Source organism: Lynx canadensis, chromosome B2 (assembly GCF_007474595.2).
Source record: "Lynx canadensis isolate LIC74 chromosome B2, mLynCan4.pri.v2, whole genome shotgun sequence".
Classification (NCBI taxonomy): domain Eukaryota; kingdom Metazoa; phylum Chordata; class Mammalia; order Carnivora; family Felidae; genus Lynx; species Lynx canadensis.
This window is the reverse complement of record NC_044307.1, coordinates 33,322,600-33,336,641: the sequence shown is the minus strand read 5'-3', so window position 1 is coordinate 33,336,641 and position 14,042 is coordinate 33,322,600. Positions and strand designations below refer to the sequence as shown.

Genomic DNA, 14,042 nt, shown 5'->3' with positions numbered 1-14,042 from the left:
AGGGCTGCAGTATTCCCTGGCTGGGCTTGGGGGTACCCAAGGGATCTAAAGCCTTATCACTAGAACAAATCGGGCTTCACATCATTTGTAAATTGGGGCCACCCACACCTGCCCTGCCTAGCTCAGAATGGTGTTCTGTCCTGGCGGTAAGGGAAACGTGCTGAGTTTCTGACACTGAAATCCCGACATACTGGCTTAGCCAGTTGACCGCTAAGCCCACTCCAAAGGGCCCTCGAGATATGTGGTCAGAAGCTGTGGGGATGAGGACAAAAGCTGGGTGTGTGAGCAGCCAAAGGGGTCTGAGTTCTAAAACTAATTATTTGCTCCTAACCTTGCAAGATGAGGCAAGCCCAGGGCATCTGGGTGGCTCAGTCGGTTTAAGCATATATTAAAAAATACATATATAGGAGGCAGGTCCTGCCTGGGGAGGTGGTTTCCTCCGTCTGCCCTCACCTCTGATAGAAGCCTGGGATGGGTGGTCTCCTTACTCTCCAGACTCAAAAGCCTGAGAAACACCAGGGAATCCACCTGGAGCCTCCAGACCTGGGCATTTCTGTCATTCCTTTCCTTTTATCTCTGATTTCCCACCAGTCAGATGATGGTGTCTGAAGGCAAGAGGCCAGAGTTCTCAACTGCCCTCTGGTTCTCCGTTGGGTCATCTCTGCACCAGACCCGCCCTTATCCAACCTCCTTCGGAAGGGCCTGAGGAAACTGGCCAGACCAGACCTCCATGCCACTGGCTGTCCCTGGCAAGAATAAGCCGATCCAACTTATTCCTATATCTCCAGTAGCACCCAAGGACCCTGGAGGGTCTCAGCCTCGTTCAGCTCCCACAACTTTTGTGTTCTTGGGTGGCTTCCATCACCTGCCAGTCTCAAGTTTTCCTAATCGTGTGTAATGGGCTGGGGGGGGGGGTGGTTCTGGTACAAAACTACACATACCTACCTGAGGTAATTGTAGATTCACATGCAGTTGTAAGAAATAATAGAGCTCCCTTATACGCTTTGCCTAGCTTCCCCCAATGCTAACTTTTGCAAAACTATAGTGGAAGATCACAACCAGGATACTGATACCGGTAAAATCCATCCACCTTATTCACATTTCTCCAGTGCGTGACATTGTAACTAACAGACCACGCAAGCTTTCAAATTCACCGGTGTTGCGAGTTGCTTGTGACCCAGGGGGACTGCACCGCCCTGCTCCACCCGTGCCCCTGCAAACCACGAAAAGGTTAACGGGGCTTTTAACAGGGCATCGCATGTCATCGGTTAATCCGCACACCAGCCTGTTTTACAGACGTTAAGACTGAGGCGCAGAGAAGGGTGGGTGGGTAAGTGGGCCCAGGTCCCACGGCCGGGCAGGACCTAAGCCGGGCTTGCCTACTCTATCTACCCTCTGAGCACAGCCTAGGGGGCCACTAGGAGGCTTGGAAGGCTAAATAAACATAATGGAGACCTTGTGGGCCTGGGGCAGGGTCCGGCCGTGAAGGGAAGAGCAGCCAGCCGCCCCACGCCGCGGCTTGGCCCTACACCGGAGCTCCACCCAGAAGCTTGAGCAAGCCGGACGTCACACCTTCCCCGGCCACCTGAGCTCCCCGGCGGGGGCGCTCGGCTGGGGTCCCGCCCCGGGGGACGCCGGGAAGCAGCCCCGGCCCCGCCCCGTCCCTCCCCTCCCCGCGCACTCTCCTCCCCCTTCTGCGCAGCGCTCGGCTGCCCTCTGCTGCCGCGGGGTGGACCCTGCAACCCGGGCCGTCCCCGCCTTCGCACCGCGCACCCCCCGCCTCCGGATTGGCGGCTCCAGCCGTCTCCGGGCCGTCCGCCTTCGGCCACTGGATTGGCTGCGCCCCTGTACTGAAGCCCCGCCCATTTCCCCGGGTCCTTTGATCACGCGCCTGCCGGCTCTTCCGGGGCCTGGGAGCCAACCGAGGGCGTTCCTGTCCGGGCTACAGCGGCGGGAGGTAAGGCATGAACGGGTTGGATGGGCTGCAGAGCGCCCGGACGGGTCCACGCCTCGGGGTGCCGGGATTCTAGGATTCCTGGGCCCCTCTGCGCACCGCTCCCCAAACCTCCCTCCCTCCCCCGGCCTGAGCCGCCCGGCGCAGTGGGAACTACCTCCCACTCGCCGATGCTGGTCCGCATCCTCGGAGCGGCCTGACACTCGCCCCACCTCGGCACGTCCCCTCGACCGTGGGACGGTGTGCATGCGACTGGGCAAGCTCGGTGCCCCGACGGACACCGGGACGGGTAGTTCGTACCTTGCCCTCCGATGGAGACCCAGGCGAAGCGGGGTCAGGGACGTTGGGGTCTGCGTGCAAGAGCCTATGGACAATCTCCTTGCATCTGTTGATGGGAGCTGACCCTGTCACCTCCCGCCTGTCAGCCCTCGCTAAGAGGGGAGGGACCTGGGCGGAGCCCCGGGTGGGGACCAGAGGGAGGTGACATCACCTCACAGATACAGTCCAGCCCTGCCCACTTGTGTCCACCCTGGCACATGAGACCAGTGGGGGGAGAGGCTATCCAGGCTGTATGTCTGCAGTCACACCGGGGACAGGGAGGGCACAGGGAGAGCCCATAGTCTAAAATGTGGGGACTGGACCAGGACGGAGGCAGTCTCCTTCAGATGCTCCTCCCTCACCCCCTAGGCCACAGTGCAGGACCAAATCTCCCCTTTGTGCTCCACTGGATAGGTGCTGGCAGCCCAGCGTCCCAGGAGGTTGGAGCAGGACCTGGGAACCTGTGTCTAAGCTTTTCCCCGTTGAGATGTGCAAACGTTGGCCACCACCTGAGCTGGGCCACACCCTGATTTGGGGGTAGGAGCCGAGCGGGACTCTGGGCCTCCCCTGGATGCCCTCCAAACCCAGGATTTGCTGAGAGTCACTGGAGGGTTAAACCCAGCACCCTGACCTGGAGGATCCCTTGTCCCGGTGCCTGACCTAAGTTGTGATACATCACTGCTCTTGGGGAGGGATCCAGAGCTTGAAATTGATAACCTCCCTTCCTCCTCCCCAGGGAGCCCAGTGGAGGCGCCCTCCCGAGGCACTACTGCCCATGCTGACTACCCAGCCCTCCGGCTGCCGATGTCATGAGTAACACTACAGTGCCCAATGTCCCTCAGGCCAACAGCGACTCCATGGTGGGCTATGTGTTGGGGCCTTTCTTCCTCATCACCCTGGTCGGGGTGGTGGTGGCTGTGGTAAGGAGCCCCCACATCCACACATATACACCCACACCTTTGCTAAGGCAGGGCTGGGTGGGCCTGAGCCAGCCTGCACACATCGTCTCAGCTGTCCTGCTGTTTTGGGAGTGGAGGGGGTAGAGGTGGGTCCCTCTCGCTTGTGGGCCATCCTGGGCTCGCTCAGCAGCCTCCACAGTGCTGTGTCTCTGTTACAGGTAATGTATGTCCAGAAGAAAAAGCGGTGAGTGTCCCTGCCCTGTTGTTACCTCTCCTGCATTCTGCTTCAGTTTCTTCCCTTGGGATCTGGGTTCCTCTGCCTACGCGTTGAGAGGCCCCTCAGCCATCCTTATACAAGCCCGAAATTCCCTACACCCCATTGTTAGGTTTTCCTGCCCACGTGCGGCTTACCCACCGGAGAGGGGCCCCTTGTGGATTCGGGCATGGATGCTTAGAACCTTTGTGTGCCCCTAAAGGCACCCACTGCAAGTGCCCCTGCCTTGGACAGTCAGGTGTTTGAAGGGAGTGGGCACCCCCCTGGGCTGAGCCCCCTCCCCTGCTCCCCAGAGTGGACCGGCTTCGCCATCACCTGCTCCCCATGTACAGCTACGACCCTGCCGAGGAGCTACATGAGGCTGAGCAGGAGCTACTGTCTGATGTGGGAGACCCCAAGGTGAGCACTCCGGGGGCAGGGACAATCAGCAGAGGTCTGTGTTCTCACCCATACTCCCCCCTGAAACAAGAACCTGCTTCTGCCCTCGGCCCTCCCCATTTGGGGCCGCCACCAGTGTGGGGTGCCCCGGAGGCTGTGTCGTGGCCTCTGCCCTGGAACCCAGCCTGGTGGCATGATCTCTTCCCTCACAGGTGGTACACGGCTGGCAGAGTGGCTTCCAGCACAAGCGGATGCCCTTGCTGGACGTCAAGACCTAACCTGACCCCCTTGCCCTGATCTCCAGAACCATGGGGTCTTGGGAGTGCCCAGGGCCTGCAGCCTGCTGCTTGCACTCACCCAGCTCCCCCTGCTGGGTACCGGGTCTCCTCTCCTCCCATCCATACCCAGTAGGCACCTCACAACCAACCCTCCCCGCCCCCCTTCCGGCCTTCAGGCCTTTGTGGGCTGAGCCTACCATCCACTCCCAAGGGGCTAATACAAGTTTTTCCTTCTGGGGTGGAAGGGTGGTTGGAGACCGTTTTCTCTGAGCCCTCCCCACTCGGCTTTGGATTGGTTTCCATGGTGACAGGGCCTAATGTATAGTATTCAGTATATATATTTTGTAAATAAAAAATGTTTTGTGGCTAGGGGTGTGGTCGATTTCTTCGAGAGGCTTAAGTTACCCTTCCCTGGAGCTAATGCTTGTTTGTCCTCCCCCCCCCCCCCCCCCCCGCCTCCCGCAGCCTGAAGAGCACCTTGAAAGCCACCCCAACAACTAGATCCTTAGTTTCCAGCCTTCCTACCCCAGGTGCCCACCACAGAGAAGACTCCAGTCCAGAAAAGGATATTTTTTTTATTCAAGTAACTGCAAATAGGAAACCAGATGGGGGGGCCCCAGGCTGGGACAAATAATGGCTACCTCCTCCCCGGCAGAACAGGGGGAAAAGGTGGCCCCTACACCCTTGTCGGTCAATACAGGCCCCCCCCACTCCTCACTCTGCTGCAGCATCCTAGGGGCAGGGCCCCCACCTTCCCTGGGACTGGGGTGGTCGGTAACCCAGCCTGCTCTGCCCCAGGCCCCTTCCCCTAAGAGCATCTTGGAGGAGGGGGATGTGGGCAGAACAGGAGGAGGCAATGAGGATGAACATTTGGCGCTGGTCGCAGCAGCAATGACGGATGTCTAAGAATGGAAACATTGAACAAAAACAACACAACTGTCCAGAGGTAGTTTGTGAACAGAGGAAAGATGGAACCAGAACCTTGGGGGGTGGGGAGGAGCAGAAGGGTGGGAGTGGGCAAGGCTAGCTCCTTGTTATTAGTGCCCCGTGTGAGGAAAGGGGAAACTGAGGCCTAGGGTAGAAGCGGATAGGGTTGGGCAGTGGCTCCAGCCCACCTTAGGTGGCTGCCACAGGGAACCTGGGCCTCCTGGATAAAGGGTGACCGAATTTCCCTCACTGCAATAGATTCCAGGGTGGCGGTGAGGTGGGCTGGAGCCCGTTTGGAGAGGGTAGGGGGCTCAGACCCCTCCTGCCTTCCTTCCTGTGCCCCAAACGGGGCTGTCCGACCTCGAGCAAGGACTAAGCAAGGTGGGAAGGAAGAAAAGTGGGCGTGAGCCGCACCTGGTGAGACACAGGCTGGGTGGGCGCATCTTGGGGCTGAGCACCCCTCCCCACTGGCCGTACCTGCTGCTGCCAGTGCTGTGGAGTGGGGCAGATCAGAATGAGATGGGGCATGGCCCCTTTTAAGGCCAGGGGAGCCCTCCCAGGCCCCTTAGTGGGAAGCCAGAAGGAAGAGTGGGGAAGCAGAGGGGACCCCCATACCAAGAGCCCAGTCAGCAATGTCCCCAACCACCGAGCGTGGGGACGCAGCAGGGGCAGGGTGCGGCGAGGCGGGAAGTCGGCTTTGTCTGGAAGGGCAAATGTGCGCATGGGTGAGGGGTCGCTGGAAACCTAGACCAAAGGAAACTGCTCCCCACTCAGGCCTCGGGGCCCCGCAGCGGCTGGTGTGCTGTGTAGTGTGGTGGTGAGGGCACAGGTAGGTGGCGGTGACGCGTGGGCCTGGGGGGAGGGGCGGGGGCGGTGGGAGCGGAGCGGAGCTGTCCAGTCCCAGAAGGAAACTGCTCCCCGGTGAAGGAGCAGGCGGCACGGCGCGGTCACTGCTCCTCCTCGGAGGACTCCTGCGAGATGCCCTCTTCTTCCTCCTTCTCCTGTGAGGTGGGCAGGGCAGTCAGCAAGAGTGCCAGGCCTGCCCCCCTCCCACTCAGGCCAAGATTGCCCCCACCCCTCTCTGTGCTCCCTGGCTCTCCAGAAGGGGGATGAGTCAGGGCTGAGTGTGTGAGTGACTCAGCAACCTCCACGGCCCAGTTTCATTCATAAAAAAGGAAGAATTTAAAGGGAGGGAAAAAACCCACACACACGCTGCTCTCACAGAGCCAGCCCCCCTTGGCCCTGGGGCCCGTGGTGGGTGCAGGGTGGGGGGACCCGCACAGCTCAGTGCAGCCCCGAGCTCGAGGCAGTGAGGAAGTCACTACCGGGCTTTCTGGAGGAGGGGAAGGGAGAGGGGGCCAGGGAGAGGACCGGGGAAGGTGCGGCTGCAGGGTGCGTGAGCCCCCCCTGCTGGGTGCAGTGCAGGGGAACCAGGTGGCCTTGGCCCGCAGGGGCAGCTGCTGGGCTGGGGAGCTGGGCCGCTGACTGACCCCAGGCCAGGGCGGGGAGGAAGGGGAAGTGTGTGCCGCCGGGGCTCACTCACTGGGCGGGAATGTCGGGACACCACACGGGCCTGCGGCCCCCGTGCCAGGCACAAACTCCAAAACAACTTGTTTCCTGTTACTCACTCCTGGGGCCCGGCCAGCACCCTCTGACCCCCCTCCTCACCCTGGTGGTGGCTCAGCTCGAGGAATGAAGGCCTCAGGGAGTTCAGGGAGCAGGTTTGGGGTAGAAAAGGGCCAGGAAGATTAAGGCTGGGGTGGCCGTAACTTCAGTGTAGGCCTTAGGGGCAGCCTCCGGACTCAGGCCACCTTCTTCCATTAGCAGCTATTTGTGGGGGACTCAGAAATGGATAGGTGAAGGACAAACCTCACCCTATGCCCAGGTAGCACTCTTTCCTCATTTCTACTGGTGGGGGGCCGGGGGGACTAGATGGCCTCCAAGTTCTCCCTAAAAGTTGAGTCTGTTCTAGTAGGGGAAGGAGAGGCGGCCCCACCCCCCCACCAGGGCGGGGGTCCAGTCTGGTTTCTACATGGGACCCCTTACTGCTACGGACAGAGCCCTTGAAAAGCCCTGGGCTGGGTGCCAGGACCCAGAATCCCTTTCCCTCTCTAGGCCTGGATGGAGCGAGGATGTCCCACCATGCCCGGCTCTGGTCAGCCAGAGCCGTCTTTCCACGGTGAGCGCCCAGGAGGAACAGGCATCACCCAACCTCAACACCCTCCCCCGAAAAACCAAACCACCGCTGTCCCTTCACCTACCAGTTTTTTGGGTCTGCCCCTTGGTTTCCTCCCTGGAGTTGTGGTAGTTTTCTAGATGGTCCGAGAAAAGATCCACTAAGTCAAAAATGTTCCTGACAGTGCTCCCCCAAATGACCAGGGCCCCGATGGTGAGGGAGAGCAGGGAGGAGCAGAACTACGTACCTCTGCTCAGGGCGGCCCAGGACTGTCACCCCGGCAGGCCCACCCGAGTCCAGCTGGTGATGACTGGCCAGCCACACTGCCCACCCCCCCCAATATACACACACGCCCCCCACTCCCTCCTCCACCCATGACTCAGAGGATATGAGTCGTGTCTCAGAAAAAATAAAATAAAAAACAAAACAACTGCTCCGAGAGGCTGATGCCACTGTGAATCTGGCCTTCCCTGCTTAACCCCACTCCCTTGGGACCCAGGGGACCCTGGAATGGAAGGAAACACTCTCAGCCCAGGGACTGGTGCTGCTGTCCCTTCGCTCTTCCTGACTCTCCCTTCTCCAGACGAGGAAAGCCGCAGGACTTCTGACTTGACCTCCCCATTGTCCTGGGCAGGACCAAGTCCCCAGAAGGAAGACCTCGATCATCACCCTGCTTTCCCCCAATTCGCAAAGACTCCCCCTGCCACCCACATGCCAGGGAAGAGGGGGCAGGGTACAGGCCCTTCCCAGAGCCCCCCACAGCCGTGGCCACGGGGACAGGGCCCTCTTCCTTCGTCCTTACCCGGGTCTTGGCAGCACCCTTGTTTTTGCTCCCCTTTGGTCGGCCCCGAGGTCTTTTAGGTGTTGGCACTTCGCTGGGTTCCTTCTGCAAAGACAGATGGGGTCATCAGGGACACAGATGCCACCTGTCCTGCCCCTTTCAAAAGACACAGCTCTCTCCCGTGCCCCAGCAAGACTGAGTCAGCAAGCCATCACCCCGACCCAGAAATCCACAGGAACCATGGTGGGCAAGCCCTCGTGATGCAGGTTCTGACTCTGACCATCTTTCGCAAAGCCCCTCCCATGCTGCCCTATGACAACAAAGTGACAAGAAACCAGAAAAGGGAAAGGTGTCACCGGAGAAGAAAGACACTGTCAGGGAGCTCTGCCACCGAAGGGCTCTAAGCTCTTGGGCAAGACACAGAATGCCTGGGCCTCAGTTTTCTCAACTGTAAATGGTGACCACACTCACCTCACGAGGCATCACGAAAAGTAAAGGAAGGATGTGGGAATGTCTAGCACTGGGCCAAGACTGCTGCCCACCCCCTCAGACGACACAGGCTGGAGACTGTGGAGGACGCAGAAGGGGAAAGGAGGCCCCGCGACAGTGGAGGGAGCCTCCAGCCTCCACCCGCAAACTGGACTCCCTCTAGGCTGCCTCCCAGAGCAGGAATGATGCCCGGATGTCAGAAACAGAGATCCCGGCCGTGGTTGCCGCTGAAATTTTAATAAGCCTGACAGGATAAAAAAGCTGCTGCATAATGCATAGAAGCTGGGCAGTAAAGGCAGGTCAGCTATGGTTTCGGGGGGACTGCCCATAGGCTGTTTAGAACTATGGTCCAGTAGCCCAACACTCCTTCTCGGACACCCCCTTATGGACCCCAGCTAACTGGCTCCAGGTGGAGACTAAGGGAACCAGACTGACTTCCCTCCACACATTGTGGCCTCTGAAAAGAGGCAGCTGAATCCCACCACTCAGACTCCCCACGGCTCATTATCTCCCTAAAGAGTCAGTACAGACAGCACTCTTCAACCTACAGATGCGGAAGCCGAGGCCCACGGTATAAAGGGCAAGGGTTGCCCTCAATCCCTTTCCTCTTCCTGGGGAAAGGGAAGTGAGCTGGGCCTCACCAGTTACTGCCCCTGTGAGAGAATCCAAGATCTCCACCACAGGGCAGGGGGCCCCCAAAAGGCCAAGCTGGCCTTCTAACCCCGGGAGACCTCAGCAGGGGACAGCACCAGGGTTGAGGGTTACTCTCTCATCAACTCCCCCACATTTTCAAGTTCTTGGGCTTCAGTTTTCCTTTTACAGAGCAAGAGCCTGGCCTAGGCTAGAGGGAGGCCCATGGATAGATGCTGGCCCAGGATTTTTTTTGTTACAGGCCTGGGATGAGGAAGTACAGAAATTGACAAGTATTCGTAAACTTTCACGGCCAATTGACAGAATAGTCTGTACAACAAAATCTCGGGACTGAAAACGTGAACTTCTATAGACACGTAACTCCTCTTTTCTGTGTTTTATCAACGCATTGGTCCACAACAGACTGGAAGTCAAGGGTGGGTAGTTCACCAGAGTGCGAGCTCTCGCCTGTGTGACTGCAAGGTCGCTTCTGGCTTGGATCGGCCAGCAAGGGCTCAGAGTTCACTCAGATTCCTCAGCCCCCACTTCTCTCCTGGGGTCTCAGCAACGGGCCAGGGTGGGCATGCGCCGGGTGCACGTTGGAGGACACACACTGAGCAAGGATCCTGCACCCCTCTTCCAGTTTTCACTTGGCACCTCCCTAGCCCAAAGGGGTAAACCGAGGCAAAGGTTCGGACACCCACCTGACTCCCTACCAGCGCCGTCCCGGGACTCACCGGAGGCTGCTTGCGCGGCCTGCCCCGACCCCGCTTCTCAGTGCCGTCCTTTTCCTGCTTGGAGGCCAAGGGCTGGCTGGACTTCGAGCTCGACTCGCTCATCTTCCCTTCTCTCTGGAGCAGGTGGGGGAGCGATGGCTGGGATGCTGGAAAAGCAGGAGAAGTCGTTTTAAACACAACATTTTGCTTTGGCCACCTCCCACCCCCTTTACCACTCCCACCTTCAAGGTGGCCTGCCTGTAGGACCCTGCCTGCTCCCGGGGATCCAGGATCCCCACCCTGCTTAGCTGGTGGGGGTGGGGGTCCGCCCAGCCCCAGCATGTTGCTACAGGGTGGGGTCGAGCCGTTGGCTCTAATCAGCTCCTTATCTCCTGCTCAGAAGGGCGCTTTGTTGTCCTGCCACCCCCACAGGGCCCAGGCCCAAGAGGCACAGCAGGCTCAGATGTGGCTGTGGGTGAGGTCACCAGGGCAAAGGTGTGGATGAGGTGGGGGGATCCTCACACTGCCGGGGGTCCCTTCTCTAGCCAGCCGCCCCTTCTCTTAAGAGAAAGCCAAGCCTGAGTGGCTCACAGGCAACAAGGGAGGAAAGGTAAGCAGGGAATAAGCCTTGGGCTTCCATCTGGCAGCCGTGGGCATCAGTCCCTGGCCCACCTGCCTTGGCCCAAGCCTCGGGACCAGGCGCTACCAGGGCCAAGCTTGATACTCTGTACCAACCACCCAGCCAGGGATGGTGCCCACCCCACTAGCTCTCTCTCTGGATAGAGCCTTGGGGACTCAAGGATGGGAAGTCTGGGAAGGGGAAGTGGGCTGAAATCACACGGGGGCGGAAAAGAAACCTAAAGCTGAAAGGTGGGTCTCCTCTTCCACCCCCGTCCACCTGGAGCCAAATGAGATTGTCCCCTTTGATGCCTGCTTTGGGGAGGGGCAGGAATTCTGCACTGAGATGGATCCTTCAGAACAGATGCTAGCTGCCCTCCCCCATGCCCCACTCCCCAGAGCTGGTCCTCAGTCCTCCAAAGCTTCTTGGTTCTCTTCTAGCATCTTTCCTCTTCTTATATACAGGCCGTTTTGTGTTTAATCAGCCCCACCAATTTTCAGTTTCCCTAAAACTTCCCACTGCTTGCAGCATTTGCCCCCTTTATCTGGGAGCCTCTTCCAGAGGCTTAAAAGACAGTGAGGGTGCTCCACCCCGTCTGTCTTCCCAGTTAAAGATACTCAACCTGGGAGACCTATGGCTCTACACCTTCCTGGTAACCAATCCCTGGTTGCACTTGGCAAAGGGTGGGCCCAAGAGGCCTCACTTCTAAAAGACCTGCCATCTGTAAAATGGGGGTAATGGTAAGACATCCACCTCAACCGCCTGCTTCTCCAGACTGACGCAAGATCAAACCAGATGATGGCTGAAATGTGTAAACAATGGGAAATCTCACTCCAATCAAAACGAAAACTAGAACATTTGAAAATGACTTCTCTTTCCCTTTTTCCGATTTTCAGACAATTTCCAATTTTAACTCGATGAGGGCGGGGAGGAAATGTTTTTTGCAAACTAGGGACTTTTGGAGGACTGGAGGCCCCCATCCCCAAGCATCAAGATTCTCCAGACGGCGAGACTTTGTCTGGTAATTATTCTATTTTATAATATTTCAGACTTGAAGACCCTTTTAAACAAGGTGGTTGGTGATTTATCCTGCTCCGTCATTAGTGGCTTGGCCTGCTCTGTAATTACAGGCAGTGATTAGAATCTTATATTACACCACAGGTTCCCCTTCAAACTAAACATCAAAATTAATCAGCCTAAATGAGTGCTGACCTCACATGAGGTCTGTTGAAGGCCCCCTCACAGAGGGGGTTCCAGTTGGGCCAAGCCAGCCCCTAATCCCAGAAAGCCTGGGCCCAGCAGGCCTGGGAATCCTGGTGGGTCTCTGGGGGAAGTTCTTGCATCATCTGGTGCTTCCCCCCACTTTTTGCTACTGGGGACCCTTTAATCCATTCTCCAACCACCCCCCTCCCAATCCAGGCCTCCAGGAACTGAATGAAGGCCTGAGGCCCTCTCTGGTGAGACCAACAAATGCTTGTCTCTTCCACCTGTTTCTGAAAATCAGAGGCCTAGCTGGGCGAAGCCATGTTTAGGGCCCGACCTCAATCCTTCAGTTTGTAATAAGCCCTTCTGGGCCTCAAGCTTGTCCCTCTCCATACACCGGGCGCGCAATGTGTATTCCACAAAGGCTTAGGCAATCTACAAGAACGACCCTAGGAAATCCTCATGGCGCTCCCTTGTTTTCTGGAAAAAAAAGTAGCCCAGAGAGGCCTGAAGAGTTGCCCAAGGTCACACAGCAAGTAGGCAAGCAGGATACAGTAGGTTCCTGGCAACCCCTCTAGCCCGCCACTTTCCCTACCCGCCTAGAGAATGGTTAAGTCCCTGTCGCCCCCTGCTCCAGACCCGGCCCCAGGGTGACTCTGCAAGTGTCTGCGCCGGGCCGTTGCAGGTCGGCCGGCGGGACCAGGGGCCAGAGCGCACGGGGGGAGGGGCACAGGCTGCTCTTGCAGGCGCGGGAAACTGGTGCACCCCGACCGCATGCACCGCCACGCGGGTGCACCCGGCCCCACTTCCTGCCAGAGGGGGCACCCAAGCCCGCCTTGGGGCAGGAAACCTGGCGCGCGCGGGCGCGGGGCAGAGGAAGAAAGACACCTCCCTCCGCGCCCTCCCCGCAAAATAAAGCCCCAGAAAAAAAAAAAATTGAAACGGGGAGTCAAAGGGACTAGTTCCAACAGAGCCCTGCAAAGCAGAGAAACCTGTTTGTGGGGGCGGAGGGCAGGCCCGGCCCTGGGGGCTGAAGAGGCGCGGGCCCGGCCAGAGGTGGGGTCCGGGTGAAGCCCCAAACCCAGGCCCGCGATTCGGCCTCATCTGCGTGGGGGGGGGGGGGCACCAGGAAAAAGGCCGAGCGGGAACGGGGCCGAATTGCGGGGTTCCTGCCCATCCCCCTCACTTCTAGAACTTCCCCAGGCTGCGGGGGGCGCCCGGCCCCCCACCCGCCTGCTGCGCCGCAGCCTGTTCCTCTCCCCGCCCCCCACACCCCGGGCCCCGGCTCGGGCTCCGGCGGGAGCGGCGGCCGCGCGAGGTGCACCGGGCTCCGCCGGGTGCACAACTCGCGCTCGCCGCAGCCGCGCGCCCCCTCCCCCACCGCGCGCCTTTCCCGGGTCCCCGCCCCCCGCAGGGCGCCCGCGGCGCGGGGGAAGGGGTGCGGGCGCCCTCCCCGCGCCGCCGGGCCCCGCCGCCCGCCCCCGCGCCGCGCGGCCCTCCCCCGCCGGCGGCTCGCGCAGCCCCGGCCTGGGAATAAAGCCGGAGGCGCGCGCTGCAGCCCTGGGCGGCTTGCAGGAGGGGCGGCGTGCAGGCGGGGGCGCGGGCGCCCCCCTCCGCCGCCGCCGCCGCGGGCCCCGGGGACGACTCACCGCGAGCTCGGCCGCCGGCCTGCGGTGCGCGCTCCGGGCTGCCGGGAGCGACGGTGCTGGGCGCTGAAGACCGGCCTGGCTCCGCCGCCGCCGCCGCTGGTAGCAAATGCGGATCTGAAACCGGGAGAGAGAGCAGAGGCGCTCAGAGACCGCCGCCGCCGCGTGCTCGCCGCCCAGGCCCCCACGGGGTATTTATCTGTCACATCCAGGCGGGGGGACAAAAATATTCACCCTCCCCCGAAGGATGGCGAGGGGCAGGAAGCTAGGCACGGCCCGTGCGCGGCCTCAATAAATAAATAATTTAATTAAATGATAGATATAAAAAAAAAAGAAGCCACCGGAGGGGCCGCGAACTCACGCCTTCTTGGAGCCGCGCCAGCGCCAGAAATAGCCCGGGCTCGGAGTCCCAATTAGAGGAGCGCAGCCCCGGCTCAGGGGAGCTTAAAAAGAGCGACCCAGGGGCAGGGGGGACGGGCCCGCCCGCGCCAGCCGTGTCACTGTGGGGGGCGGGGCCATGCAAATGAACCCGGGGATTTAAAAGGGCGGCCGCCCGCCAGCCGCCGCCGCCGCGCGGGTGGGTGCTGACTACGGGGAGGGGCGTGCGGTGCCGGGTGCCTGGGGGCGGGCGCGCGGGAGGCCTGGGCTGGGAATCCGAGGCGACGGCCCACTCCCCACTGTCCCGGGCCGGGAGACACGGGAAGGTGCACAGAGGGATCACCAGGGAGCTTTTCGCGGGGGAGGGGGAGGAGGG

At 60.0% G+C, this 14,042-nt stretch overlaps 2 protein-coding genes across 5 annotated transcripts; one reads left to right on the top strand and one right to left on the bottom strand.

Annotated features, from left to right (window-relative positions):
• Nucleotides 1-1,891: 1,891 nt before the first annotated feature.
• Nucleotides 1,892-4,470, top strand: SMIM29 (small integral membrane protein 29). Of its 3 annotated transcripts, none has more exons than XM_030315295.1 (5): nt 1,892-1,957; nt 3,009-3,132; nt 3,390-3,415; nt 3,739-3,844; nt 4,036-4,470. In XM_030315295.1, the coding sequence occupies exons 2-5, from the start codon at nt 3,082-3,084 to the stop codon at nt 4,099-4,101; spliced, it is 249 nt and encodes an 82-aa protein (XP_030171155.1). In that variant the 5' UTR covers nt 1,892-1,957; nt 3,009-3,081; the 3' UTR covers nt 4,102-4,470. The 3 variants fall into 3 exon arrangements, with proteins under 3 accessions (XP_030171155.1, XP_030171154.1, XP_030171153.1); XM_030315294.1 differs by having other exon boundaries at nt 3,009-3,192; nt 3,778-3,844; XM_030315293.1 differs by having other exon boundaries at nt 3,009-3,192.
• A 186-nt stretch (nt 4,471-4,656) lies between these two features.
• Nucleotides 4,657-13,749, bottom strand: HMGA1 (high mobility group AT-hook 1). Of its 2 annotated transcripts, none has more exons than XM_030315288.1 (6): nt 13,650-13,749; nt 13,292-13,405; nt 9,809-9,987; nt 8,007-8,090; nt 7,290-7,340; nt 4,657-6,029 (listed from the first exon to the last, which is right to left on the bottom strand). In XM_030315288.1, the coding sequence occupies exons 3-6, from the start codon at nt 9,941-9,943 to the stop codon at nt 5,976-5,978; spliced, it is 324 nt and encodes a 107-aa protein (XP_030171148.1). In that variant the 5' UTR covers nt 9,944-9,987; nt 13,292-13,405; nt 13,650-13,749; the 3' UTR covers nt 4,657-5,975. The 2 variants fall into 2 exon arrangements, with proteins under 2 accessions (XP_030171148.1, XP_030171149.1); XM_030315289.1 differs by having other exon boundaries at nt 9,842-9,987.
• Between the last annotated feature and the right edge of the window lie 293 nt (nt 13,750-14,042).